Source organism: Mustelus asterias, chromosome 13 (genome assembly GCF_964213995.1).
Source record: "Mustelus asterias chromosome 13, sMusAst1.hap1.1, whole genome shotgun sequence".
Lineage (NCBI taxonomy): Eukaryota > Metazoa > Chordata > Chondrichthyes > Carcharhiniformes > Triakidae > Mustelus > Mustelus asterias.
The window spans coordinates 4391571-4409144 of record NC_135813.1 but is presented as its reverse complement, the minus strand read 5'-3'; the positions used below and the strand labels follow the sequence as shown (position 1 = coordinate 4409144).

The 17574-nt window shown below is 42.5% G+C and overlaps 1 protein-coding gene across 1 annotated transcript in view; it reads left to right on the top strand.

Moving 5' to 3' along the window:
* The first annotated feature begins 971 nt into the window (after window positions 1-971).
* abl1 (c-abl oncogene 1, non-receptor tyrosine kinase) overlaps window positions 972-17574 on the top strand; it is a 176006-nt gene continuing 159403 nt past the window's right edge. The window contains exon 1 of the mRNA XM_078226238.1: window positions 972-1935. Within this exon, the coding sequence (XP_078082364.1) occupies window positions 1803-1935 (133 nt within the window). The 5' untranslated portion in view covers window positions 972-1802. The remainder of the gene's footprint in view (window positions 1936-17574) is intronic.

Below are 17574 nucleotides of genomic sequence, written 5' to 3'. Positions count from 1 at the left end.
ACTACTACCTCTGGCAGCTTGTTCCAGACACTCACCACCCTCTGTGTGAAAAAATTGCCCCTCTGGACACTTTTGTATCTCTCCCCTCTCACCTTAAACCTATGCCCTCTAGTTTTAGACTCCCCTACCTTTGGGAAAAGATATTGATTATCTAGCTGATCTGTGTCCCTCATTATTTGATAGACTTCGAGAAGATCACCCCTCAGCCTTCTACGCTCCAGGGAAAAAATTCCCAGTCTATCCAGCCTCTCCTCATAACTCAAACCATCAAGTCGTGGTAGTATCCTAGTAAATCTTTTCTGCACTCTTTCTAGTTTAATAATAGCCTTTCTATAATAGGGTGACCAGAACTGTGCACAGTATTCCAAGTGTGGCCTTACCAATGTCTTGTACAACTTCAACAAGACATTCCAACTCCTGTATTCAATGTTCTAACTGATGAAACCAAGCATGCCGAATGCCTTCTTCACCACTCTGTCCACCTGTGACTCCACTTTCAAGGAGCTATGAACCTGTACCCCTCGATCTCTTTGTTCTGTAACTCGCCCCAACGCCCTACCATTAACTGAGTAAGTCCTGCTCTGGTTCAATCTACCAAAATGCATCACTTTGCATTTGTCTAAATTAAACTCCATCTGCCATTCGTCAGCCCACTGGCCCAATTGATCAAGATCCCGCTGCAATTGGAGATAACTTTCTTCACTGTCCACTATGCCACCAATCTTGGTGTCATCTGCAAACTTACTAACCATGCCTCCTATATTGCAGTGTTAATGTAAGCCTCCCTGTGACACTAATAAATAAACTTTAAACTGAAGATGTCAAAAGTTGAAGATTTGTCCCAGCTGAGGGGAGTGATGAAGACAACTCTTACCCAATTCCATGGAGCCCCGCCCCCCCTCCGCACGTGCGTGCTGACGTCGACGGCAGCGTGCTAACGTCAGACGCACGGTGCGTGGCCTCCATTCGCTTGCCCCGAACATGGCGGGCGCCTCCGGCTGAGGGAGCGGGACAGACACAGCGGCAGCGGCTTCCAGCTCACCATCGTGTCCCCCGCCTCACCTCCACCTCCCCGGGGGGAAACATGAAGAGAAATATGAGTGAAGGGGACCCGGTGGGAACGGACACGGCCCGAAACAGCGCCCCGTGAGGGAACCTGGAGGATTAAACCCCCCCCCCCCCCCCCAAACCGGGCTGGGAACTTTGACCCCCAGCCTGTGAACCCTCTCTGACCCTAGCCTTTAGCCATCTGTGTGTCCCAGGTTCGGACCCCTTTTCCCTGATCGCTAGCTTGACTGTCCCTTCCCTAAACCCCCAAGCCTTTGACCACCACCCCCACTCCTTCACTGACCATTAGCCTGTGACCCCTTCCCTTGTCCCCAAGCCTGTAACTCCCCCACTCCTTCACTGACCATTAGCCTGAGACCCCTTTCCTGACCCCCCCCTTCACTGACCCCCAAGCTCCTGACCCCCCCCCCTTCACTGACCTTTAGCTTGTGATACCTTCCCTGACCCGTAGCCTGTGACACCATGCTGTCTGAGTCTTTGACACCCTCTGTCTACCCCAGTCAGTGACCCCTCTCTGTTCCCTATCTTCTGAACTCCTCCTCTGATTTCTAGCTTGTGACCCCCTTCCCTCTGTCCCAGCCTATGACTCCCCCCTCCTCCAGACCCTGGGACCCTCTTTGCTGCACTTGCTCCTCTTGCCAAATCCTCCTCCTCTTACCCCCATCGCTTTCTGTTGTAAAAGAGTATATATTTTTGTATTTTTTTTATTGCTTGGACCTGGAGTGGGTTAATTTATGGGGCAACAACCAGGCAAAGTTCTTGCGGACCAAAGAAGGCCGACTCTCCCTGCGCTGCACTTTATTAAAGGAGGAAGGAGAGAAGCAGCCAAACATGGAGCTCAGCATTTCAATGTATTTGTGGAGCACGGTAAGGAGATATCTGATAATTGAAGACATTAGATTGTCACTGGCAATCATCCCCCTCTGTCAAATGAAAAAAACATAGTTCCAAGCTTGTAAGTCAATCAATCAAAATTCTCTTTTAATACAGGGGAGGGGGAAAGGGGACTGGGGTTAAGTCCCGGACTTGGAAATGATTAACATGTGGAAATAAATTCTAGGATTGTGGTGAGAATTTTGAGAGCTGTGTTGATGTTTTTGGTGATTCCATCCACTTTTCCTTTGAAAATTGGAATTATTCCCATTAATCATAAGCAGTGTTGTGGCTGCTTGCTTCAAATCATTAATGTGCTCATATTTCTGAGTCTGTTGCTGCTGCAAGTTGTTGAATGAGAGGGAGAGCAAAGGTACTTCAACCAGATTTGAACTCTTTCCATGTGAGGTTATTTATTCACTGTTGCTGGAGATTTTTCTGCATGCATGCAATTATTTTAAAAACTTTATTAGAAGCAATCCCACAGCATCACCGATGAGTGGTATTGCTTTATGATACAGGTGCGTTTGGGGGTGACATACTCTAGAAGCAGAGAGGCCAAACCTAGAGGGAGTACTTTCGGTACGAAGTATATCCTCTTTGTATAATTTCAAAGCACAGTGAGGAACTCTTTTAATTTAGACACTTGTGCTTTTTTTTCTCCAATGGAGTTGTTCTGTGATTTTCACTCAGTGTTGCATAAAATTACATAATCTTCAGCACAGAAACAAACCATTCAATCTAATCAATCAATGGTGTTTATGCTCCGCATGAGCCTTCTCCCGTCCTTCTCCATCTCACCTTATCAAGGTATTATTCTATTTCTTTCCCCCTCATATGCTTATCTAGCTTCCCATAAGTGCATCTGTACAATCTTTGTGGTAGTGCGTTCCACATGCTAACCCCTCGGTGTAAAGAGGTTTCTCCTGAATTTTCTATTGTATTTATGAGGAGCTTATCTTTATAAGCTCCTCATGACCCAGAGTTTTTGGCTTCCTGCTCAAGTAGCAACATCATCTCTATCTTATCAAATCCTTTCATAATGTTTAAGGCCTCTATCTGGCCATTCCTCATAATACGCTTCTGAGTTTTTTTTTCTTTGTTCTTTCATTGCATTTGTTGCCCTTCCCTACTTGCCCTTGAATTAAGTGCCTTGCTAAGCCATTGCAGAGGGTAATTAAGAATCAGTCGCATTGCTGGAGGTCTGGAGTAAGTATAAGCCAGAGCAAGTTAGAATGGCAGATTTCCTTCCTTAAAGGGACATTAGTAAACCAGATGGGTCTTTACAACAGTCAAGGATATTTCGTGGTCACCATTATTGAGACTAGATCCATATTCCAGATTTGTTCGTTGAATTGAAATTCCATCAGCTGCCCTGGTTTGATTTGAGTCGATGTCTCCAGAGCTTTAACCTGGTCCTCAGGATTATTAGTCCTCTGTCATGACCCACTACACCACCATCCCTGTAATGCCTTTAGTTAGCTGGAGTGACAGCATTCAATGACACATACACCCCAACAGTTAGGACTGGCTGAGCTAGGCCGATTTGCCTTCAGATGGATCTGAAGAAATAATTCCTATGTAGGTGACTGGAAAATTCTGGGACACATCTCTGGTGGATATGGATCAAATATATTCGGTATGCAGATGAAAGAAAGGAAGATTTGCATTTTTATCGCACCTTATTTGACCTCCAGTGCCCCAGAGTATTTTATAGCCAATGGAATACTTTTCAAGTGCGGTTCATGTTGTAGGAAAGGCAACAGCCAATTTGTGCATAGCAAGATCCCACACACAGCAATGCAATAATGGCCATATTCACTCTTTATTTGATTATTTTCTGGTTGAGGGCTTAACGTTGGCCAGAACTTCTCTGTCCTCCTTTAAAAGAGTGACATGGGCTCTCTTATTCCCATCTGAGGGAGTCAACAGAGCTTCAAATCAATGCCTTATCCGAAAAGCAGCACCTCCAACTATGTAGCACTCCCTTCATGCTGTGTGTGTGTGTGAGAGCCCAGATTTTTGTGCTCATGTTTCTGTTTACCTGAATTCCTGACAGAGAGAAATCCAAATTAGCTATGGTGGCACAGTGGTTAGCACTGCTGCCTCACAGCGCCAGGGACCCGGTACCGTTCCGGCCTCGGGTGACTGTGTGGAATTTGCACATTCTCCCCATGTCAGTGTGGGTTTCCTCCGGGTGCTCCAGTTTTTTCCAACACTCCAAAGATGTGCGGGTTAGGTTGATTGGCCATGATAAATTGTCCTTTAGTGTCAGGGGAATTAGCAGAGTAAATAGATGGGGTTTCGGGGATAGAGTCTGGGTGGGAATGTTGTCGGTGCAGGTTCAATGGGCTGAATGGCCTCCTGCACTGTCGGGATTCTGTGGCACCATCGTGGTTTGTGTTATTGGACTCATAATCCAGTGGATTAATGTTTCATGAATTTGTATTCATAAATGAATGTAGAATTGAAGAAAAGTTTGTCTCAGTACTCGTGACTGAGATCTAACAAAATATTATAAAATCCCATCTGATTCACTCATGTCCTTTCGGGAAGGAAATCTCTGTCCTTACCTGATCTGGCCCAGAGCTGCAGCAATGTGTTCGACACTAAACTGCCCTCAAAAATGGTTGTACAAAGCTGATCAGATGGGCAATAAATACTGATCTTGCCAGCAATACCCCCATCCCATGAATGAATAAAACACTCGCCAGCCTTGATGCCAAGTTGCTGAAAGTTTCTTACTGCTCGAATTTCTGTTATGTTAAGGCACGTGCACACTGTTAACCTGGAGGGACGCAACCCACATACTGGGACTGAGCAGAAGGTGGCAAGAGTTTAAGAAGTCTGGTGCATGCAGGGGTTATTGCTGTAGTTTAATCGGATTTAAAAAAAAACACATTTTCCAGCACCGAGCACTGGTCCACTTTCTCCTGCCTGCCCCAGTGAGGACATTCAGGATTGGGCAGCCGCTTGATTGGTACTCCTTGCACATTGTCACATGGTTATGCAAGTTGTACGATTATAAAACACCGATATATAACTTGTGCTGTGATTTATGTTGGAGAAACAGAAGTTACAAAAAACACTGCATAGAAAAAGGTGATTATTTTTTTAAAAGGCTCTTTAAAATGATCAGATCTATGATTCAAAGAGTTAAAGCTCACCACTGAAAGTCAGTGTTACCAGTCGTGTAGTATAATTATGGCGTTAAATGTACCCAGTTATCTGACCAGCCTAATTAGAGAGGCATTTACAGACCATATGGTGGTTTCATCCTTTCTAGTTGCATTGCTTACAGTGGCTTTCAAAAAGCTCTTGAGGTTGACGAAGGAGTGGGGTGGGGGAGGAAGAGTTGAACATTTCAGAACTGTAATGGATAGATTTATGTCAGGCAAGGATATTGGGAATCTGGAGCCAAAACAGATAAAGATGCAGATCAGCCATGTTGTAAATGAATGGTGGAACAGGCCAAATGGGTAGAAGGCCTCCTCCTGTTCCTGTGTTCCAAGAAGTTAATCGATATGAAGAAGACTTGGAAGTTCTTAATAGGGTTATTAGTTTGTTGTTGTTTGCATAATTTCTCATTGGATGTGTCCTGTAGGAAGGTGATTGTGGTTTCAATGTACAAATTTAAATTAGAACAATCTCACCACAGTCCTCATATTCAATGATGTTGCAATCTCCAGACAAAATCAGGCATTAGAAAAGTGTGCTGTCTTTGCCAGCCGTTTATGCCTTCTGTTGAAAAGGAATGAAGATACAAGTGTAAGAATACTGGATGATGGGGTTGGGGAGAAGATGAATTATTGTAACAAAGTGTTAATTTCAGTCAGCATTCTGGTTAATACTGGAATATGGGACACCTATCTAACGCCTCAGAGGCTCCCTGAGGCACCCAATACTGAAAGTGCTCAGTCGTTATGGTTGTCCTTTGACTGACAACTAAAAGTTTATTTATTTTATTCGTCACAAGTAGGCTTACATTTGCACTGCAATGAAGTTACTGTGAAAATCCCCTGGTTGCCACACTCCAATGCCTGTACACTGAGGGAGAATTTAGCACGCCAATTTACCTAACCAGCACATCTTTGGACTGTGGGAGGAAACCGGAGCACCCGGCGGAAACCCACGCAGACACGGAGAATGTGCAGACTTCACACAGACAGCAACCCAAGCCAAGAATTGAACCCGGGTCTCAGGTGCTGAAAGGCTGCAGTGCTAATCACTGTGCTGCTCTTACTATTGGAGAGTTAGAAAATAAAAGTCAAAAAGTAGGTTTTGAGATTTAGCTTTAAAAAAAGAACTTGTACTTGTATAGTGCTTTTCATGACACTGGACATCCCAAAACGTTTACAGTTAATTAAGTACTTTTTGAAGTGTAGTCACTGTTGGAATGTAGGCAACACAGCAGCTGATTTGTGCACAGCAAGCTCCCGCAAGTAGCAATGTGATACTGACCAGATAATCTGGTTTTCTGAGGTGTTGATTGAGGGATAAATATTGCCCAGGGCACCAGGGGAAAACTCCCTTACTCTTCTTCGAAATAGTGTCATGGAAACCTTTGCATCCACCCGAGCAGGCTGATGGGGTCTCAATTCAATGCTTCATCTGAAGGACGTGCTATCCAACAGTGTAGAACCCCTCAGTATTACACTGGAGTGTTGTCCTTGGGTTTTGTACTCTCACCCTGGAATGGGACTTGAACCCAGAACCTTGTGACTCCAAGGCAAGAGTGCGACCAATTGAGTTACAGCTCATGGTCCCAAATCCCCACATGCAACAAGTGGCAGATCAATTAATATCTGCACATACATTCTGTCAACTGTTTTCCATTGTAATTCATTCTGTTTCCATCTATGCTGGAGCCAGCCTACATATACTTGTCACGGTTTAATTGTACTCGCATTTCATCCATTAGATGACATTTCGCATGTTCCAGACACTGCAGGTAGGATAATCTAGGATGAGGGACTTCAGTGATGTGGAGAGATTGGAGAAACTGTGAGGTGGTTGCTCTTAAGGCGGAGAGGTCAACAAGAGATTTGATAGAAATGTTTAAAATCATTCAAGGTTTTAGATGGAGCAAATAAGAAATGATTTCCGGTGGCAGGAGGGCCTATAACCAGAGGAATACAGATTTAAGGTGATTGGCTCAAAAACCATAGCCAACGTGGGGGGAAAAAAATAGGATTTGGAATGCACTGCCTGATACAGATCTGATGGTAACTTTCAGCTGCCAGCTGTATAAAACTTCTCCGCATTTGGAATATTGTGTGCGGTTCGGGTTGCCACACTACCAGAGGGACGTTAATGTTTTGGAGGGGGTGCAAAGATGATTGAACAGCATGTTGCCTGGTCTGGAGGGTTTTAGGTATGAGGAGAGGTTGGATAAACTTGGATTGTTTTCACTGGAAAGACGGAGCGACCTGATACAGGTTTACAAAATTATGAGAGGCATATAGGGTGGATAGTCAGAGGCTTGTCCCAGGGTGGAAAGGTCAACTACAAGGGCAAAGGTTTGAAATGAGAGGGGGTACGTTTAGGGGAGACGTGCGGGGCAAGTTTTTCACACGGAGGGTGGTGGGTGCCTGGAATGCACTGCCAGTGGAGCTGGTGGAAGCAGGCACGTGATCAACTTTCAAGGCGTATCGTGATGGACACATGTATGGGAGGCGAACAGAGGGATAGAATCCACGTGTTGGTGGGCCGAAGGACCTGTTCCTGTGCTGTATTCTTTGTTCAAAGAGGAATTGGATAAACAATCGAAAGGAGGGAGATTTTCAGTGATGTGAAAAGAGTGGCCAAGTAGGACTAACTGGATTGCTCTTTGAAATAGCCTATGGTGGATTGATAAAAATTGGGATGTACAAGAGGCCAGAATTGGAGGAATGCAGATATCTCTTTGGGAATTTTGCTTTTTGAATGCTTCTTCATACATTGCAGAATATTATGAAGCTGATCTAGTGTTCAGGTGCTTCTTGACTGTCGGGACTTGCCAAAAAACTCTGCATAATAAAACAAAAAAGATGCTATGGCAAAGCAGCCTGTTTCTTTTCAGTTAGATTCCAAACGTGGGCAGTTGGCTCAATTTCTAGTATTCTGATAGATACAAATGAGTTTTTCCTGGTATTCCTTTCACAGAATTATCAACGGAAGCAGGGTTAGTATAATATGTTCTATTCTGGTATGTCCTTAGCACCACAGAACTCTGGCCCTGAACACAGCACATTTTGATAAGAACCAGTGAAACTACATTTAGAATGACGTTTCTTATAGTAACTCCTGAAAGCAGAAAGGAATTGGAAGAAGAAAATCTATTCCGTTTGTCCACCCCACTCCTTCCACAGATCGTATGTAATTTATAATTTCATAGACTCCTCATCAGCCATTTACACTCGTCAGGGGAAGTTTTATAAACATTTATTGATGTGCAAAATTAATCCATTAAAACTCCATAATGTTCATCCCTTATTGCCATGCTTGAGTTTACCTTTGTTGCCCATCATCCGCACCCCTGCACAGGAAAACACCATTGACTTGTTCTTTTTGTCGCTCACCATTCTCAGGGCCATGAAGAGCTGTGTCTTGTACAGTATTTAGTTAATTCACTCAATACCTGCCCTTGACACTCGTACTCTGACACCCTTGTATTGCTGAGGCGTTATCACTTAAGATAGTTATCCTCTGCTCAGATTCTCTTCCACCTGAGCTATACCCACTTCCCTATAATTGACTGATTATTGACATTGCAGTGACCTTGTGAATGGGTTGTAATAGTTTACCTTCAGTATTTCCACAGATACTCCCCCAACGATAGAGGTGGAAGTAAGTGATCTTGTAATGGTTAGAATATAGGATTTAAATCTCAATTTGGGGCCCAACAAGGTGCCAAGATTCTCGTGTTTGGCTTAGCATTAAAGCATGAGCAAGGAATGGATAAAACACAATAGCAAGGCAACAGAGTTTCTGGAATGGGCTGTTGACAGTAGCGAGGGTTTTCCTCATGTGAGGTTGGAGCAAATCTGATTCATTCAAGACTTTGTGTTAGAGAAGCCTGACAACATGAAGACTAATGAATTGTGTGATGGATCTGGGTGCTGGCAAACATATGAAGGGGATGGTCTTGTGTGTCAGCCGTGGCTAAGTTGGGAGAACTCTTTCCTCTGAGTCACGGAGGTTCTGAGTTTAGGGCTAGAGCACAAAAAACAAAGCAGACATTTCAGTGCAGTACTGAGGGAGTGCTGCATAGTTGGAGGTGCCGTCTTTCGGGTGAGACATTGAATTGAGCTCTCCTCTGCCTTTTCAGCTAGCTGTGAAAAGATCTCATGGTGCCATGTTTGAAGAGCACATGAGTACTCCCTGGTGTCCTGCCCAATATTTGTTCCTCAAACAGCATCCCAAAATATATTTTCTGATCATTGTTGCATTGCTGTTTGTGGAAACGTGCTGTGTGCAAATTGGCTGTTGCATTTCTTACATTATAGCAGTGACTATGCTTCAAAAAGTGCTTGAGGATCAATAAAAAACTTGAGATGTTCAGGGGTCATGAAAATAATTATACAAATCCAAGTCTTCGTGTGGATAATCTTGCTAAGAGGCCAATAGGATAGTAGCGAGGAGGATGTAGACTGGTGAAAGACATGGCAAATGAAATGTAACAGAGCGATGTGTGAAGTGATTCATTGGGCAGGAAGAGTGAGGAGAGACAATGTTGGAAGTGGAGATGCAGGAATAGAGAGATCAGGAAGCATATTTGACAGTAGCAGGACAAATTGAGAAATCTGTTCAAAGAGGCATGCCGAATCCTTTGCTTTCTAAAATAGAGGTAGAGTACAAGAAGCAAAAATATTTTGTTGTATCTTTATAAAATACAAGTTAGGTCCTAGCTTAAGTATTGTGGCTAACTTTGGGCACATGCTAGGAAGGAAGTCGAGGCTTCATAGAGGGTGCAGAAGTGATTTCGAAGAATGGTCCCAGGGATGAATGACTTCACTAATGTGGAGAAACTGGGTTCTTCTTAGAGCAAAGGGTAAGCAGAGATTTATCGAATACTACAGTGCAGAAGAGGCCCTTTGGCCCACCAAGTCTGCACTGATGCATGAAATGCCCTGACCTGCCCACCTCATCGCACATGCCAGCACTTGGCCCATAGCCTTGAATGTTATGGTGTGCCAAGTACTCATCTAGGTATTAGATTTAATAGAGATGTCCAAAATCTTGAAGTGTTTGGAGTGATTAATTAATGAGAACTGATTTCCAGTGACAGGAAGGTTGGTAAATGAATGAATACTCTATGTAGAAAGATTTGTGGAACTCTGGGGAGGCAGCTGCAGGAGTGGGACTAATTGTTTAGCTCTACCAAAGAGTCGGCATCGGAGCAATGGACTGAATGGCCTTCTCCTATGCCGTATGGCTCTCAAACCTGTTGGTAATCAATATGCCCAACCCTTTGTAGTCCAGTTTCTTATCTTCCCGAGTAAGAAATTGATACATGCATAAGAAAACACGTTCACCCATAAAAGGGCAGTTGGGTTTGAATACAGTGGATACTTTCTCCCAATGCCTAGAATAAGTTCAACAAGATAAATTCCTCATCACGCTCAAGTGTGACACCTGATGTCGAATGAAAGTGGGTTTGACCTGCCAGAGCTTATCAGTTTAAGTGGCTGCCGCCTACCTGGTAACAAAGACCGTGGTGTGTCAGCTTACTGTTGCAGCCACTAATTTGAAGTACAGTGACAGGGTTCGCTGAGAAAACTGCACCCCACGGGATGCAAACGAATCACAACCTGATGCAAAAGTTACCTCCTGTCAGGCCCTGCCCAGGAAATGCTAATGCCTAAGAAAGGACTCTTGTCCCATGTGTCTTTTGTGGAATTAAATAAAAGCCATGTGTCAGACTGGCAATAAATCACTTTCCCTGCAATGATGTGAACTTGCACGGTGTAAATAACAGCACGCTCCCTACTTCTACCATCCCAATTTGCCACATACGTTTGAGTCGGAGGCCAGAATCGTGGCACACATGGCCCACCAGTATCGCATCCCTCCCCCATTTCCTCTTGAAGCTGATTCCCATTTGGGTTTCGTCGTCCTTTAACCTAATGTGTTCTGCAGCTTTGAGGTTGTTAGTTTAGATTGCTGTAACATGAGTAACTTTCTATCGACTGAGTGAGTGAATTCTTAATAGGGATGGTTAATCAAAACAAAGTCTTTACAATAACCATTGTAAATATTTTAAAATACAATCAGCAAGAGAACATTTCAGAAATTACTTCTGCTTTATTCACCGATTTTAAAAAAACAAATCTTGGTCACAGTTTGTAATTCTTTGGCAGAAGTCTCCCCACAATTTTATTTTGATATAAATGCCAGGGCTTCCTAAGCCGTCAATCTCTATTACCTAGAAGGGCAAGGTCAACAGGTGCATGGAAACACCATCACCTCCAAGTTCCCCTCTAAGCACTTGCACTGAAGCGCCAGACTAGATTACGTGCCCTAGTTCTGTAGCATAGAATCTACAGCACTGAAATAGACCAGTACATCCATGCTGCTGTTGGAGTCTCCTTCCTCTTGCCTTCATCTAGCCCTAATCACACATCTATTTATCCCTTTCTCTCTTGTACTCATCTAGCTTCTCTTTAAATGCATCTAGCCTCTTCTCCTCAACTGCTCTCGGTGGTAGTGAGTCCCACATTCTAACTGCTTTCTGGGTAAACAAATTTCTCCTGAATTCCCAGTTGGATTTAGTTGTGACTACCTTGTATTTTCTAATCTTCAGTTTTTAATCTCCAAATACGCGGAAACATCTTTGCCTACCGTATCACATCCTTTCCTAATTTTAAAGACCACCATCAGGTCTTCTCAACTATTCCTTTTCTGAAGAAAAGGAATTCTGGAAGTCTGTTCATCCTTCCCTGATAAACATACCCTCTTAGTTCTGGTACCATTTTTTATGAAATTATTTGCATTTCTCCAATGCTTCTATTTTTATAGTTTGGAGACCAGGGGGGAGAATTTGCACATCCTGCCCACCACGGGAATCGTAGCGGTTGGGGGGGGGGGGGTGGGGGCAAAATTTTCTGGTTTTGGGGCGAGCACTACCGGAACATTACACCGCAGGACTGAGTGCAGCGCTACAAGTGTGGCCAAGCCAAGGGCATGGACTTCTGACTCGAGGTGCAAATGCAGATAATTAGTTCAAATATATGACATTTCTGCAAAGGGTTAACAATGTCCACATATTACAATTGCTTGAATACATAATCCAAATTATTTTGATCTGGAGTACATTGCCATCAAGTCTACAATCGTAATAGCCTCATTGTGGAAATGTACATGTTGATTACACTGAGAAGATTTGTTGAATATAAATGGTTCCATTGCAAGTGGCCATGAAAAAAAATTTTACATTTGTCATTGCTCTTTCACAACAGTATGTTATAAATTTTGATTACTTGAGGATCCTGCAGATTCTTAACAGGCGTTCTTTAACCACACACTTTCCCTCCCCCTCCCCATAAACACTATTTTTCTTGCAAGTAATGAGCAGCAGATCAGTTCCAAAATATGTGGATGACATTTACCAGACCTCTGTGACAGAGTACAATGCACTTCCTGGTCACGCTAAGTGAACAACACATGATATGAAAGTTATTTTGGAAAACTGAATCGAGTTGATACTCATTATGAATCTAGTGAGGAGTAAATGAAATCTTGAGCCTTTTTACTTTAGCTTATGGTTCATCCGTCGTTGTAGGTTTCGCAACATTTTGAAAGTTTAAAAAACCTATTTTGTTAATATCCAAGGAGCATTTATATTAGAGCAAGTACTGTTTCAGATGTGTTGGTGTGCAGTAATTTTAAAAATGTCAAGGTGTCAAAGAACTGAAAATGGGTATGAGTTAACGCCACCAAACCAGCCAAATGTCAGAATTGAGCATTTAAAATTTCATATGAAGGACTTCTGTATGTGATTTGTATTTTTACTCTTGGGTCACAAATCTGTAGACCAAGATACGTGTTTTCAATAATCTTGGAACACTTTAGATTAATTTCATTCCTGTTTAATGAAATATACAAAGAAATGGTTACAGTGGTAGATTGTAGATCATACAATCACACAGCACTGAAAGGGGCCACTCAGCCCATCATGCCTGTCCTGGTTCTTTTGAAAGAGCAATCCAATTCGTCCCACTCTGCTGAACTTTCCCGATCCCCTCTGCATATTTTTTCCCTACAGATCACTACGTTGTTATCACTGAAGAGGACATAAGGAGGCTGCAAAAGGGCATGGATAGGTTAAGCGAGTGGACAAAGATCTGGCAAATGGAGTATAATGAAGAAAAATGTGAAGTTGTCCATTTTAGCAGGACAAATAAAATAGAAGCACAATATTTAAATAATGAGAAATTGCAAAGCTCCGAGATGCCGAGGGATCTGGGTGTCCTAGTGCATGAATCGCAAAATGTTAGTACATAGCTGCAGTAAGTAATTAGCGAAGCTAATTACATGTTATTGTTTATCGCAAGGGGAATTTAAATACAAGAGTAGGGACATTATGTATCAGTTATCCAGGGCAATAGTAAGAACACATCTGGAGTACTGTGTACAGTATTGGTCTCCTTATTTAAGGAAAGTGTAAATGCATTTGAAGCAGTTCAGAGAAGGCTTACTAGACTAATATCTGGAATGGGTGGGTGGGTTGTCTTAGGAGAAAGGCATGCTAGGCTTGAATCCACTGGAGTTTAGAAGTTTAAGAGGCAACTTGATTGAAATATGTAAGATTCTGAAGGGACTTGAAGGGACTGGGTGGATGTGGAAAGGATGTTTCTTCTGGAAGAATCTAGTACTAGGGACTACTTTAAAAATAAGGTGTCGCCTATTTAAGGCAGGAATGAGGATTTTTTTTTTCTGTGTGTTGTGTGACTTCGGAATTCTCTTCCTCAAAAGGTGTTTGATGCAAACTCTTTGGATATCTTTAAGGCAGAGCTAGGTAGATTCTAGATAAGCAAAGGGATGAAAGGATGTTTGGGAGGCAGGAAAGTTGAGGTTAAAATGAGATCAGTCATAATCTGACTGAATGGTGGAGATGGCTTGAGGGGCCGAGTGGCCTACTCTTCTCCTAATTCATATGTATATTCGTATTCCCTACAGATCACTTGAACACAAAGTGTTAATAATTAGTTATTGGAAAGATCATCACTTTACCTTGTATTACAATACTGATTCTTTCCTTGTTAATCCTTGTGTGTTGATCCAAAATGGAAAGGGATAGCTTTCAGTATCCATTGGAAGTTGATTGCACTGTGTACTCAGGTCATTGAACATTATATAATTGGACAACAGGATGGAACTGTTTCCAGGCTCCAGCCTCACGCCCTACTTGAGTTGGTGCTGTGTTCTGTATAAATTGGAATTACATTTTTTCTTCCCTGCCACATGCATATCTGAAATGGAGGGTAGGTTTAATCATGGACCTAAAATGTATTCTCTGTAACTTGATAGATGAATTGTAAAATGACTGGAAATCCACTCAATTTTTGGCATCCTTGAGCTTTGGTTATTTAAATGCCACCTTGGTGATTTGGGACCTTCCCGTTGCTGTGAAATCTACAGTTTAAACTCCAGTTAGTACAAGTTGATGATGTATTTTATCCACATCCTGTGACAATGTTTTGGTTATCGATTAAACTCTGAGCTTTCTTTTATTGAGAACCTTAAAAACGCATCACGGAGAACGTGTTATCTGAGAGTTACGATGATTATATTTTGCTCATTTTAAGGATTTTTATTTGGTTCAAAAATAAGTTAACTGCACAGGTAGTGTGGTAGCTTTGTCAGTGATTGCCATGATGGTTGTGTAATCTCTGGTTTAATTAGTTTGTAAATATCTCAGTAACAGCAAATAGTTTGTACTTTGCTGCTGGTAACTTATTTACTAACAGAGGTATTGTTTTGTTCATGTTTCTCGAGACTACAACTGTAGCTTCTATACAAAACAAAATGAGACACACAGTTATAAAGCCAAAACTGAAAATACTCAGTCACCGTGTAAAGAGAATCAAAGTTAATGTTTCTGGTGGCAGAACTGGAACAAATTACAAATGAACAGCATTAACCAAAAGGGAAAAAATCTGTACACTCTTCTCCTGTGTGCTTTCCCTCGCGTTCATACATGCATACTTGTCCCTTATGTCCGTATTTGTTCCTGTGAATGCTGGCAATGCGATGAAAGGAAAGGTGGTGAAATGTCATGTTGGAGCGAAGTTGCCATTTATGGTTTTGTGGTTACTGTGAGGATGTGTAATGAGATTTATCTGCAGGATGTGCTTATGGTTTCATGGGTTTAACGCGAAACCTTCCACAAACACCTCAGCTTGGTGAATTTATAATTAAAGGTCTGCCCAGCAAAATCAGAATAAGCAACATTTCTTCTCCGAACTTCAGCAGTAGCTCATGGGCAACAGTTAACTCTGCTGGTAGCACTTGCACATCTGCCATAGAAGGTGTGATATTCATTGGGGGAATCAGTCCCGAACCTTGTTGAAGCAAGCTAGAGAAGTAATTGGAGCTTGTTTCACTGAAACTAGTAGATTTCACAAACAAAAACAGAAATTGCTGGAAAATCTCAGCAGGTCTAACAGCATCTGTGGAGAGAGAATAGAGCCAACGTTTCGAGTCTAGATGACCCTTCGTCATTACAAGGTGTTCTTGGGGTGAGTCAGAGTATGTGCTGTTTAATAACTATAATCAATGAAGTGTGGCACAGAAATATCTGCAAGTCTTTTAATATATAGATGGTTAAAGCAAGCCTATTTTACACTTTGTTACTGAAGCTTGAGCATTATAATATACTTTTACAAGTTAACTTATTTTAAGAATACCTTACTCACCAAATGCAGAATTGTGACACTGTTTCATAATCATTTTCTGACATCAGTATGTGGTGATCCTCCACACATTAGCATGGATGCAGAATGTTGGTTTGTTCTTTACAACTCCGTCTTATCCTGTCCTTGTTCAACATCCCACTCTGGGCAGTAATCAAGGTCAGTTCCACATTGTCCTGCCACACTGGCCACCTTTCATTTCAGCCCAACTTGATTTCAACAACGGAATTTTTTACCTCATTGCTGCAGAATCACATTTCCAGGCATGAAGCAAAGAAAGATTTGCATTTATATAGCACTTTATACAGCCTCTAGATGTTCCAAAGCCCTTTACAGCCAATGAAGAACCGTTGAAGTGTAGCCATTGCTCTAATGTAGATAAGATGTTTGCGTAAAGCAGGGTCCCATGAATCGCAATGTGGTTATGATAATGAAATTGACTGGATTGCTTTACAGACAGCCAGCATGGATTTGATGGGTCGAATGGCTTCCTTCTGCCATCATGCCGTAATGACCAGATCATCTGTTTTAATGATGCTGGCTGAGGTATAAATGTTGGCCAGTTCACCAGTGAAAATTTCTCTGCTGTTCTTCGAAATATTGCCAATAAGGCAGAAGGAGCCCGGGTTTAATGTCTCCTCTGAAAGTGCAGCAATCCCTCAGTGCATGGAAGAAATTTGTCAGCTGAATTTATAAGGCACTGTACCTTCCCTTATGGCTAGGTTTAGTGACTGAGATTTTGTTTATGGGTTTGTTAATGTACTTTTTGGGTGTTTATAGTCAGTGGTTCAAAAAGTAATCTGGTCCTTGAATGGAGTTGCAGCAAAATGTCTGAGCAACTTTGATTCATGACCTGCATTGTTATTAAGGTGTGGAGATGCTGGCGTTGGACTGGGGTAAACACGGTAAGAAGTCTAACAACACCAGGTCCAACAGGTTTATTTGGTAGCAAACGCCACTAGCTTTCAGAGCGCGCTGCTCCTTCGTCAGGTGGAGTGGGAGATTTACTCACAAACAGGGCATACAGAGACACAAACTCAATTTACAGAATAATGATTGGAATGCGAGTCTTTACAGCTAATCAAGTCTTAAAGGTACAGACAATGTGAGTAGAGAGAGCATTAAGCACAGGTTAAAGAGATGTGTATTGTCTCCAGACAGGACAGCTAGTGAGATTTTGCAAGTCCAGGCAAGTTGTGGGGGTTACAGATAGTGTGACATGAACCCGAGATCCCGGTTGAGGCCGTCCTCATATGTGCGGAACCTGGCTATCAGTCTCTGCTCAGAGACTCTGCGTTGTCGTGTGTCGTGAAGGACACCGTGGAGAATGCTTGTTATTAAGGAACATTGACAATGGATGTAGCTGTGTCTCAGTGGATAGTACAATGCAGCTGAGCCTGAAGGCTGAGGATTCGTGACATGCTCTAGATGCTTGAACATATAATCCAGACTGACGTGCAAGTGCCAATACTGAAGGAGTGCTGCACTGTTTGAGGTGCCGTCTTTCAGTTGAGGTGTTAAACCAAGGTTCTGTCTGCCCCCTCAAGTGATTGTCAAAGATCCCATTGTGCTATTTTATAAAAAAAAGCAAGGGAGTTCTTCCTGATGTCTTAGCCAATATTTATCCCTGAATCAGTATTACTGATATCAGGTTATATCTAATCTTGTTGTGGGATTTGCTGATTTGATTTATTATTATCAAATGTGTTGCGATACAGTGAAAAGTATTGTTTCCTAC